At 39.2% G+C, this 13,196-nt stretch overlaps 1 protein-coding gene across 1 annotated transcript in view; it reads left to right on the forward strand.

Annotated features, from left to right (window-relative positions):
• The first annotated feature begins 2,743 nt into the window (after nucleotides 1-2,743).
• The window catches only part of LOC136879225 (uncharacterized), a 62,218-nt gene continuing 51,765 nt past the window's right edge, over nucleotides 2,744-13,196 (forward strand). The window contains exon 1 of the mRNA XM_067153028.2: nucleotides 2,744-3,150. Coding sequence (XP_067009129.2) covers nucleotides 2,911-3,150 — 240 coding nt within the window. The 5' untranslated portion in view covers nucleotides 2,744-2,910. The remainder of the gene's footprint in view (nucleotides 3,151-13,196) is intronic.

Raw genomic sequence — 13,196 nt, forward strand, 5'->3', positions numbered from 1 at the left:
GCTCTAGAGTATTATGACTTACTACCGAAGTACCAGTTTGCATTCCTCAAAGACCGCAGCACGACAGATGCTTTGAATATCTTATTAGTCGATATATTGTTAGCAAAATCCAGAAAACAACACGTTATGGCTGCCTTTTTAGATATTAAAGGTGCTTATGACAATGTTCATATTCCCATCCTACTCCAGAAACTAAGTACTATGGATTTTCCTTCCACGTTGCTTAATATCTTAGGACAATTATATACGTATCGACGTGTAAGTCTCCCTCAAATCGCTCATCAAAGCAATTGCCGCTCTGTATCCGTTGGGCTTCCACAAGGGGACATTTTAAGTCCGATTATGTATATGTTGTATACTGCGGATCTTGAAAAGGAAATTGTAAAAACGGCTCGGATACTGCAATATGCCGATGATATAGTAATCTACTGCACTCAAAATACCATAGAAGAATGTCGTCTTACTCTAGAGAAGACTTTAGAATTCCTGCAGACGTGGTTGATACAAAATGGTTTAGAGATAGCACCGGCAAAAAGTTCAATTCTCATATTTACCCACAAACGTGTATATGATAAGTCTCCCATTAGATGTGGTGAACAGGAAATCTCCGTCAAAGAAACCGTTAAGTATCTAGGGGTAACGATTGATAATAAACTATCGTGGAAAAATCATATTGCAGAGATCTGTCGCAAAACGGAACAAAAGCTCCATGTATTAAGATCCTTAACGAACAGAACCTGGGGAGCTGACCCAGCTACCCTTTTAACTGTATATAAAAACATTATCAGGTCTGTTTTTGACTATGGTAGTCAGTTTATAGATATGGCTTCGTTGGATCAAAAGCAGCGATTAGACAAAGTACAGTACAAAGCTGCTCGACTGATTACAGGTTCAATGAATTCGACTCCTACAAATGCTTTACTAGCTGAAATTACCGAACCACCGTTACATTTACGACGCAAACATGTAGCTACTAAATATATTCTCAAGAAAATGGCCCGATATCATCATCCGATTCTTCCCAAGCTGCAGTTATTATCTGAATATTTTGGAAATGGACCTGTAGTACAACACAAATATCCGGCACTCCTGTGGGCTTATGTTCAGTTTATATATTTACGACCTCACGTTGTTCAAACAAGAACGCACCCTAAGTACTCTATCATGTTTCCTGCGACTATACAGTCACCTAATATCATCCGTACAAAATTCGATGATTCCAGTATCTCCGAGAATTTGAACAGACTGATAGCAACTAAGTCATTCAAAATTATTATAGATCAATATAATCAATACATTCCATTTTATACTGATGGATCAAAACATCAAGACACATCCGACGTAGGAGCTGCTTTTTATTCCCCTCTGCTGCAATTATCTAAACAATTCATCTTACCCCAATACGCATCCATCTACACAGCTGAAATATTTGCAGTTCGTCAAGTGTTAATATATATTAAACATTCTACGATCCAAAAGGCCCTCATCTGTACAGATTCTCTCAGTGTTCTTCAAGCATTAGACAATCCTACAAAGGCGGACAATTGGTATATAGAAAATCTACGACAACTATTGTATGATCTAACTATACTAAATCGTTCCGTATTATTTACATGGGTGCCAGGACATTCTGGCATAACAGGCAATGTCATGGCCGATAAACTGGCCAATGAGGCAGCTGATGGACGAGGACTACGCTACCACATTGCACTCCCACACAATGATGTATGGACAATTTGTCAGAAATTTCTCCGAGAAAAGTGGAACGAACATTGGCGTCAATCTGCACAATTTAAAGGTACACATTTCTACAATATTCAAAATAACATTGCTATTAAACCATGGTTCGCGAAAGGCAAGTACACTCGACGTCATATCACTACTCTAGTCAGACTTCGCTTGAATCATGCCTGTACACCGGAACATCTGTATCGTTTAAAGATTAAGGAAAACAACTTGTGTAATTGTGGTCACTATGTCGGCACTATAAATCATATTTTGTTTCAATGTGAGAAATATCCCCGACAGCAACAACATCTCATTTCCACTTTACTATCACTCGGATTTCAACTTTCTCTCACTATTTCTTGTTTAGTATACCATCCGACGGTTCGCTTAGCTGAGTTACTGACTAACTTTTTTCACGCATGTAATATCCTGATTTAATCTGTACGATCCTGCCTCCCTTATTTGTGATCTGGTCATGTATGTCTATAGTAGTATATCGCCGTGATAGATCACACTGGCGTGAAGATGTAGAACCCTGTGTCCCCGTGCTAAATCCCTGCAACCTAACACATGTCAACTTGTTCTGTTGTACATATCTGTAGTATTAGACGCCTCGACTATTCCTCATGTCTCTTTCCTACACAACCTCTCCCAATACACTAGTGTGTACTTCCGTTTCCCACTACCCTCAAATCTATCCCTTTTTGTAACAGACACTTTGATTGGTGAAGTTTAAAACAACCCAGTGACTGGACGTAGTGCGCTGCGCAGAGTCCAAAAACAAACAAAGAAGAAGAAGAAGAAGAAGAAATCCTCAAGAAGAAGAAGAAGAAGAAGAAGAAGAATGGAAATCCTCTAACCATTGCCGCCATTCACGAAGTCCGCAGTCCTGTATTAGCATAAAGCCACATTCTTTGCATAAAACAAAACTATACAATTTAGAACAATGGAGTAATTAGAGCGACCAATACTCCATGTACTGTATAAGCAATGTTTGAGTTTCAATGTTTCAAAGGAGTACAACGCAAATACACGAAATGCCGGGTCTTTTACATTTCATTCGCAGCTGGTACCATTGAAAAAGTTTTTTTTTTTTTCAAAGTGATTAGCGCCAAGGACAACTTTCCTTGTCGCTTTCACGCTTGAATTGGGCCGACGCTTGGACTTGAAAAGTCGCTCGACATGAGTCCGTCAAAGACAAAGAAACCTAACGAAAGCAGAAAGGTAAACGTGAAATCACCCTCTAAGACGAAAACACCTGACAGGAAATCATCTAGTCGAAAACCTAAAATATACAGACTACCTGTGTACAAAGTGAAAAAAATCATGAAGAAGGCACTCGCTGCAACCCGATATAGTGATACTGATAGTTGTGTAGAAGCTATTGCTCAAGATGCTCTTCATTTAGCTATTAAAGCGACCGTAAGTGTTGAATAATATATTCTTTATTCTAAAGACTGTTAACAGCTGGACATTTGCAGTTTTGTGTTATCAATATAGGCCTAGATATTTTCTCAAGCCACATATACTGTCACTCGTACTTATACTGTATAAAAATATTATCAGTATAGGCCTAGATATTTTCTCAAGCCATATATACTGTCACTCGTACTTATACTGTATAAAAATACATCTATACTAATAACTACTGGATCTGCTTCACAAAACTTGCTTTGGACACCTGTGGTTTTATGAAGAGTGCAGACTGTTTTACTGTTCAACGTAAATACATTTTCATTTTCTTCAAGCCTCTGTGAATGATTTGTGTATGTCACAATCATTTGTTTGAACCTAGCGTGATCACCTCATATGTTTCACCATCTGCCCGCTTAAAAAATTGATCCAGTAATCGTAATAACCTATTTTTTATCCCATAATATTGCAATTTTTCCCTTGGTACTTACTGCATGATAAACACTTGCTACAAAAAGTATTCGCACACCCTATATTTCCTCAAAATATGTGTATACAGGAAACGTGAAAGAAAATAACATGTGTAGCCCTTAATATAATGTACAAACAAGCTACAATGCACTGCCATCACAACAGTAACTCAAAGGAAATATGTATTGATTGATTGTTACACAAGGACATCCACTTTAATACTGCAAAACAAGTATTGGCACAGTATACTACTAAACACTGTAGGTGTTTTGAGTACATTTCAGTATCGTGTATGCAAGCCATTAGCATGAATGACAACCTCCAGACGTTTCGGCATTGAATGCACCAACTTCCTCGTCGTTTCAGGTGCAATTGCCAACCATCCATCTTGTAGAACCCTCTTCAGTTCCTCTTTACCAGGCGGGCAGCGCTTGTCCTTTTCTTTCCAAGATGATCCCACAAATGTTCAGTGGGATTATACAGTAACCACTCTTGAGTTTTTAAAGCAGTGTGTTTGGGGTCATCCTGTTGGAAATGGAAGACAGCCGAGCATGTGTACACTGTTCGATAAATTATCCTGCAATACACCATTGTATTTGTGCTGATCCATATGTCCTTCAATAAAGGCCAGCTTTTCAACTCCCGAGGATGCCATGCACCCCCAAACCAAAACGTCCACCACCATGCTTTACTCTTGGCACTGTGTGTAGTTGGTGTAATTCGATGTTAGGTTTTCGCCGCACTTTCTTTCATCTGTCAGAACCAAACAGGTTGAACTTTGACTTGTCTGAAAACATGACAGTGTCCCAGAATTCCAGCGGTTTTCCACAATATTCCTTGGCAAATGCAAGGCGTTTCTTCCTATTTACCCCCGAGATATATGGTTTCTTTCGTGGGGATCTGCCATGTATATCGGTGCTATGCCAGACATTCCGTACTGTCTGTGCACTTACCGTCTTGTTAGATGTGGCGGTCCGCAGCTAACGAGGCAGCACTTCTTGTTGAATCTTTTGGACTCAACGTACGATGCACCTTCTCTCTTGTTGTGTGAGTATTCGTGGGCGACCTGATCTCTGTTTTCTGTAGATCCATGCTCCTAATAGTTGTGTATAATAGATCGCACAGTGGAGAAGCTGATAGTAAGCATTCTACTGATCTCTGTATAACTTCTGCCTTGTGAGTGCAGTAACACAATGTTCTTTCGAACAGCGGATGAATGTTCTCCTTTCTTTGGTCCCATGTTGACAGTACTGAGCACTTCCACATCTACTGTCAAACTGACTGGTAAACAAGCCTTGGTGACGATACAGACACATGATCTTATGTTCCATGCTGTTTACACCATCGAGGCCTACGAGGGCTCCACTGTGCCAATAATTATTTGGCGGTTCTAATACTGTATTTTCCTTTCAAAATTGCTTGTTGCTCATGTCCCTGCATAATATCGTACTTAATATTGTGTATCTACTGTATCTCTGTCTACGTATACAAGTATATCTTGCATGTTACATTGTCATTCATTGCTCCCAATAGTACAACAACATGGGGTGTGCCAATACTTTTTGTAGCAAGTGTATTTTCTCTAGATCCACAAATTTCACAGTTCATTCCTTTCATACCATTACTGAAGATCAGGGTCATAATCTATTGGGATCTCCACCAATTGCAAATCCTTCTCCAAAATTATAATCATACTTTTATCTCTCAGCCGTGATAGTCTCCTGGCTGGCTTGGGTGTATTTTCTAGCTCCAGATCATAGGTACTATTTTGTAGCTGTTCCTTCTGCACCTGTTCTCTTCCATGTGTGTTACCTGTACCAGGGGTTCTGTGGGTGTTTTATCCTGCAGTGTGTCAACTTTGGTTTGTAAAGATTCTACTGTGGAGATGTGAAAGGTAGGTTAGTTATCCGAGATGGTGTATTTTGAATGGCGTCACAATTCAGTATACCGGTCAGCCACTGTTGGTGTATTAATTTACAAAGCACAAACTTTGCACTGCAGTGAATTCTATGTTCAAGAGTGGACAGTAGTTGAATTACAATAGGGATGTAGGGAGAGAAAGTTCGCGCCAGATAGCGCTCGTGTACTACTGGGTAAGCGCAAGGCGATCGTCGTATGTTTCTCCCAGTCAGCTGCGAGAAATATACAGATTGTGACCGAGTTTCCTAAGCTAAAGCCTACTGTATATTCTCTAATTTTACTCCAAGACTATATTAATTATTTGTACAGGTATATCCCCTAGTATATTATGGACGATTTTCAGCGTTTAAGCTTTAAACAGCTGCAAAATGAGCTACGGACCAGAGGCGCTAAAACTAGCGGGAGGAAGGAAGAATTAGTACAGCGGTAATTACAAAATTCTAACACGCTTTATTATCTAAATAATAAATAGGAGTCATCATGCCTTTTCCTAAAGAATACAGTTACTTGATTATTGTACATTGAGAAATATATAAATATACCTCCACAGGACTTAAATCATAAGTAGAGATTTAAATACGCATTTACTCTACTTGCTTATAGTCTTCAATTCACGTATTTTTTTAGGTTGATGGCTTACATGAAACTGCAGATACAGCCTTGTCCACCACCAAAGGCATGTGAATTTCTTCAGTTTCCTAGTACCGGTTCCTTTGAAGAATTGACTATCAGCCATAAGGTGAAGATCACCATCACAAATGTGCATTTGATGGATTATTTTGTATTTTTTTTTTTTGCTATGGGCTTTACGTCGCACCAACACAGATAGGTCTTATGGCGACGATGGGATAGGAAAGGCCTGGGAGTTGGAAGGAAGCGGCCGTGGCCTTAATTAAGGTACAGCCCCAGCATTTGCCTGGTGTGAAAATGGTAAACCACGGAAAACCATTTTCAGGGCTGCCGATAGTGGGATTCGAACCTACTATCTCCCGGATGCAAGCTCACAGCCGCGCGCCTCTACGCGCACGGCCAACTCGCCCGGTTATTTTGTATTTAGAAAATCGGAAATAGATGGAGCACCTGTTTCCAACTACGAATCATTGTGTGATGCTGGATACAGACTTTTCAGTGAAAAGTTTGGTTTGTTTATAAAATGTTTTTTTCAATCGGATGAAATTCTAATATGCAGTGCTGTGAAATCCGAGTACACAAAACATAAGAGCTATAATGTGAAGCTTATTTTAGGAGTACCTGGTGACATAGGAGCGGAATGTGAATGTGTTGCTGGAGCAGGCCCCAAGGCATGTTGTAAGCATATTGCTGCTGTAAGCTATGCATTAGAGCATTTCTCCAAGACTGGTATTGTTCAGTGTTCAGAAACATGCACCCAAAATTTACAAACTTTTCACCATCCCCCTTCCAAACGGTTGAGGCCAGTTAGCCCTATGAAAGTGGAATGTTTGCCCTTGGAACAAGTTTTCCAGGAACCCTGCCATGATGTTAGGTCATTGTCAGGAGTTAATCAGCCTGGATATCAGAAATATGTTGAAGGTATTGTGAAAAGTTCCCAACATAAGCTTGCTTTTTCTTTTGCTCTAAAAAAAGAACAGGCCAGCTGCTTTGATGTCATTCATGACCACCATTATGGTGTGGATCCATGTGCGACACAAGCTGAAAATCTTGTAAGAGTCAATGATGAGGAAAGGAAGAAAATTGAGGAAAATACTAGACAACAATCCCAGCAAAGTCTATGGTTCAAAGAGAGGAAATATCGTTTGACAGCAAGTAATTTTGGGAAAATCTGTCACTCAAAAACACCTAAAGCCCTAGCAAAATCCTTATTCAAGGGAAGTTTGTTTTGCTCCAGTGATATGAAATGGGGACTTCAAATGGAAGACTCAGCAAGGGACAGATATTCTCAGCTAACAGGCCATGTAGTCCAAAAGTGTGGCCTCATTATTCATCCTATCAGACATTATCTGGCAGTATCTTGTGATGGATTAATTGGACAGGATAGAGTCTTGGAACTTAAAGGGTTGCCAAGTAATAAAAATGAAGTTATTTCAATCAAATGTGTTCCATACTTGGGTGAGAGCAGTGGTGCAGTGATACTCAAGAAAAATCACAAACATTACTTCCAAGTGCAAGGCCAGCTGTTTGTTACAGGCAGACATTATTGTAGCTTTGTTGTGTACACTGTTATTGACATGCTAGTGTTGGAAATAGAGAGAGATGACATTTTCATTCATGAAATGGTGGCAAAATTAGACAAGTTTTACCATGAATATTTTGTTCCAGTCATCCTAACCTGACATAATGGTTTTCCTGAAATTGCATAACATAAAACATACAAATATTATCCTCCCTGAAAGACAAATTTTACTGACATGCAATTTTGACTGCAGTATTTTGTATGTTTTAGCAAGTCCTATAGCCCGTTCTATGTGTATTCTTTTAGAGGCTATCCTCCTTGTTTCAATGTTTTCTGATGGAGTAAACTGCCTTTTGCCTTTCAGAAATGGTGGGATATTTAATGTTACACCTTTAGTGCATAACAGATCCTGAATGTTGAACCCCCTATCTGCCATAACTGAATCTCCTTCTTCCAAGAGATCCAACATTCCTGATCTGATAAATAACTGCCTATCTGATATTGCCCCACCATATGCATCAGATATGAAACTTATGAAACCAGATGGATTTATACCTATTAATACCTTTGTTCTGTTTGCATTTTTGTATGTAGAAAATGTAGCTTGCCGTGCTGTAGGGTTCTTAGGTTTTGCTATTGTAATCTCAGTTGCATCAATTATTACTCTAGTCGAGGGGTATTTCTGTCTAAAAGTAAGGGGGCTGTTTTCAAGGACAGTTTCTCTATCAGGCCGTATGTTCAACTCTTTAAATTGGCAGTACATGAAATTAATCCAAACATTAAATATTCTTCCAACAGTAGTTTTATGGATTCCAAAGTTAAGGCCTAGTTCCTGGTCAGATTTGTTGGTCCTTAGCTTCATAACTGTCAATAAGAAACACAGCCTGGGTTCAAGAGGGAATATTTGTAAATTGTATCTGTTTTCTCCCAAAACAGCAAACACCAAATTAAAATGTTGGAAGTCTGCAAACCCTGTATAAAGCAATACGGCATCAAGATTATTCATTATTTGCTCAACAACCAAATTACCTGTAGTATTTGTCTGAGTACTGACGTCTATGAAAAAGGGAGTCACAGATGTTACATTCACTTCTTCGGGTATATTCACGATTTCTTCCCGTACTTCAATGGGGATGATTTCTGCAGATTCCAATATTGTAAGCTTATCGTGGTAATCCGGCGATTTTCTGGTGTATGGCCTCTTTCTTCTTTTTGATGTATTCGTTATCCATGGAAAAAGCGATGGAACAGCGCCCGGTTTTAATCTTGCTTTCTCACCTTTAAATACAAACACATAAATTCTGTGGTTGTTATCGAAATGCCTAATCACTTTATAGGTAGAAAATACGAATTATTTCCGTTCGTAAGTCGCACTTACACAACAAAGTTTTCGTGAAGTCTCCGGGTTGAAAATGATGGGAACACACTTTAATATTTTCGGTCAGATTCTTCTCACTGAAATGTTTCCTTCTAATAGTATGTAACCATTTCTTCCTCATTTCTTTATTTTGTGGAAACTGATGAAACGAAAACGAGCTTCCCTGATTTTTACAAAGAGGAACACTGCAATAGCTCGGCATAGTCACGAAAATAACAATTTAAACAACTTAAATTCGTGGATATTAGCGGCATGAGTACACAGGAGACAAATGAAGAGCGCCTTGCACTTACCCAGTACAACAGCACTGCGCTCTATCGGTGCTAGTTCTATACATCCCTATTGCCTTGCATGGCAAGCAAAGGGCCAGGTTGGCTGCCATCACAAAGTGGCCTACAGGTCTCTAGTATGCCCAGTATCAGATCATTGATTTGCTTTGGTTAGGTCTGGGAAGTGACATGACCATTTGTGTGCATTGTTGCTAAAAAGTGACAGCAGATTGTGAGCAAAGCTTGCATTAATGAAGAGTTTGCCTTCATTCTTGCAAGGGATGGTAGGTGTTTGCTGCGAGTAGAAATTGGTGGATCCGTTCTTCGCAGGAGTGAAAGTATGCAAATAAATGTTCTGCCCAAGTAGCTAATGAAGAAAGTCTATGAATTTCACTTGAACACTATACTTCCGCTTCTATGAGTTTTGACTTGACAGTTAACTGGAAGTCAGACGTTGGTGCCAAATTGTTACGAGTACAAACAGCTGACTTTTGACACACAACATGAACGGAAATGTATATCGGCCTACTCAAATGTATAAGTCCAGAATCAATTATTCTTTTTAGCAACATGCATAACTCGCATAAGATTAACAATAACACATAACATAAGGCTATAAGGTAAAAATAGATCAATGCTCAAATTAACAATAACACATAACATAAGACTATAAGGTAAAAATAGATCAATGCTCAAACAGATAAAACTCAAGAAAATGAAATAAAATTTCTACTCGCCATCTAGAAGAGCTCGCGTTGCTAATCGATTCAGTTTCTCCTAATGAAGGAAAAAATCCTATGAAGGGAATACACCACTCATTTCTGAGTCGCTATCGGCATTGTCATCTGTTGAGGTAAAACTCAAGAAAATGAAATAAAATTTCAACTCACCAATTAGAAGAGCTCACATTGCTAATCGATTCAGTTTCTCCTAATGAAGCAAAAAAATCCTATGAAGAGAATATCACTCATTTCTGAGTCACTATCGGCATTGTTATCTGTTGAGGTTTCACTCTCGCTTGACCGTAACGAGATAATGTCTTCAACATAATCGTGTGTGATACTTTCCCCTCTCCCAAACTTCACTTATCTCGGATTGTGTCTCACAATCTTGCTCCAGTCTTCCGCACTTACACGGCCTACGACTTCCCAAAGAAGCCTTTCAACATTCTGTTATTCACAGTTACACATTTCTTCACTTGGGCTCAAATCAGTTCTATCGCATGAGAATGGTAATGATATGGTGGAATGCGAACAACTTTGTGCCCATGCCTCCTGGCTATTTCGTCCACCACGTAAACCGGGTACTAGGGCATGTTTTGTTTCACAAGATCCTCCCTTCCTCATGTCATCGCAAACTGAAATATTGTGCTCCCTCACCCACTTAATCAACTCATTATTTCTAGCTGCCCTTGTTGGTGCTTTGTCAAGAATGACCGAGTGAGCTGACAAAGACCATGAAAAGAACTGAGCACAGTACAACATACAGCTGTTAGCACATGGTTATAGTAAACAACAGATTGACAACACTGGTAACCGGAACTAGAGACTAACATGCTCTGTCAGAGCGATCAACTGCCTACGATTGGCTGTTTATTAATTCACTTACCCTCCGCCAAAAGGTAGCGCTCAAATGTAAGTCAAAACTCATAAGAACTGAACTGTAGTTACTGTAAGCACAAAACGTGTCAAGGATTGATTGGTCCCATCCTGCAAACGTCGTGACAGTTTCAAACTGGACACTTCCCTTTTTTGGTTGAGTGGGGGCAGCCATGTGACCAGTCACAATGCGAGATCTATTGGAGACATCACAGTCGGCTGATAGCAACACAGACAGTCATCGCTTTTCATACATTTACACGGTCTCTGTTTTAATTCTTCTAAGTTATATAATAAGTAAGAATACTTCTATAGTGGATGTCAAACCTCGATTTTTTTTCCATATGTCAACAGTATCCAAGTGCGACATTGTCAGAAGTTACGCAGCTAGTCACCTCACCACTTTTAAATTTCACATTCAAATATCATGCACGCTCAGACAAGATTTTCGTATTCGAAATTCTGCATCTGATTAGGATGAAATGCAATACTTTTACGTTTATGTAGAAAAAAAATCACATTTCTATTTAATGGCTTGTTAATAATAATTTTCTTCATGACCTTCCAGCTATTTCTTGTGGGGTGGGAATTTTTACGAACAAACAGACGGAGTAGCTATGGCTATGCCATGTGACTCCCTCTCAGATAGATTCTGATGGTTCCGTCAGCTTCCGCTTCGAACGCTAGCGCTGTACCGTGTCCGGTGAACCATCTGGTGACAAATTAATGTACCATTTCCACTTCAATTATAACGTTTAAATTCAAACCCCATACTTTGAAAAGGCTTTCTCGTGAACACCATTTACTGTTATTATTTCACTCACCAAGAGGGCGAGCAAATTTGTGAGCCATCAAATATCCAGGTGGAGATGGACACACTCAAAGTCACGTTCTAGGGTAATGGTTACAGTGATTTGCAGATTCATAGTTCCTTTCGTCTGTTGTGTTACAAAATAAAATCGACACTTCATATAATGTAACACAAGTTTAGGGATAATGTCCACAACATGGCCATTACAGCACGCTAATTCTTTCAAATTAATAGTGATACTGTGTAAACTGTCCAAACACTCGTAAAATATAGCGCCCCATACATTATGTTGACATGAGTTTTTATTCCATTTCACTTTCAACTTGCACGAACACATTATAGGCTGCTCTTGATAGGTGGCTGAGGAAAGTGCTGTTAATTCTGTATTTGTTTTTTTTTTTACTATAGTCCCTAATAAATGTGTGGACTGCAGCAAGTATTTCTTCTGTAGGTTTTTTCATGAAGCAGGCTGAAACATTTATGACGTTTTGTGACCTTGGATGAGTTGCTCTCAATTGTTACTCTTAAGGCCGGACTCCACTGATTAACATTTAACACCACCATGTTAAATTTAACATGTTGCAGTTGACATGTATATAGTGTTGATGTATGTTGTGATTATGTCTTCCAATTTACTTTGCATGTTAATTCAGAATGTTGAGGTTAACACTTTTAACATGTTGGCGTGTTTTCCGCTCCAAGTGGAAAACATGTCAAGTCAATTCATTGTTTGTGAGATGTTGGCACAGTTTCGGCAACTTCCATGCTGTTTCCATGCCAACAGATAGCCTAAACGACGCAAACGACGTGCTTCTCGTGAAGTAGGATTATAGTTGCAACACTCCGCAACACTTATTCTCTTTGTTATAACCTACAAATACAGTACGCACACGTGTGTCGTTCTCTCTGCACCATACTAAAATTTATAGTTAGAAATGGAGTGCAGCAAGGAGATTACTCTGGACTTAATGATATAATAGAAAGCCCTTGTTTGTGGGATGTCTCATCAAAGCAATACAGAGATAAAGCGAAGAAAGCCAACAGTATCCAGGAACTTGGAATTATCTATAATTGTTCCCGCGAGTGCATTGCAAAAAACTAGCATCCCTCTGCTCCCAGTACAGTAGAGAATTGCAAAAAAAGTTCAGAGAAGTCGGAAGTCGGCGGCGGGAGCGGACAAAATCTATACTTCAAAGTGGTTTGCTTTTGAAGCAATGAGCAGGATGAGAGGAAGAAATGTGCCTAATAAAACTGCATTTCTAAATCATAACAAGAAGCAATAGTGGCATTAACAAAGGCCAAATCCTCTTCATCTGAGTCCATTGTCCTTGTTTGAAAATACTAGACACCACCTAAATGTATTACCACAAATTGATATGAACTACCTGTATATAAAAAAAGGAAGTCAAGTTTAACATGTTTATTAAGTGTGGACACAGTGTTAAATGAAACTGTA

This window comes from Anabrus simplex, chromosome 8 (assembly GCF_040414725.1).
Source record: "Anabrus simplex isolate iqAnaSimp1 chromosome 8, ASM4041472v1, whole genome shotgun sequence".
Classification (NCBI taxonomy): Eukaryota; Metazoa; Arthropoda; class Insecta; order Orthoptera; family Tettigoniidae; genus Anabrus; species Anabrus simplex.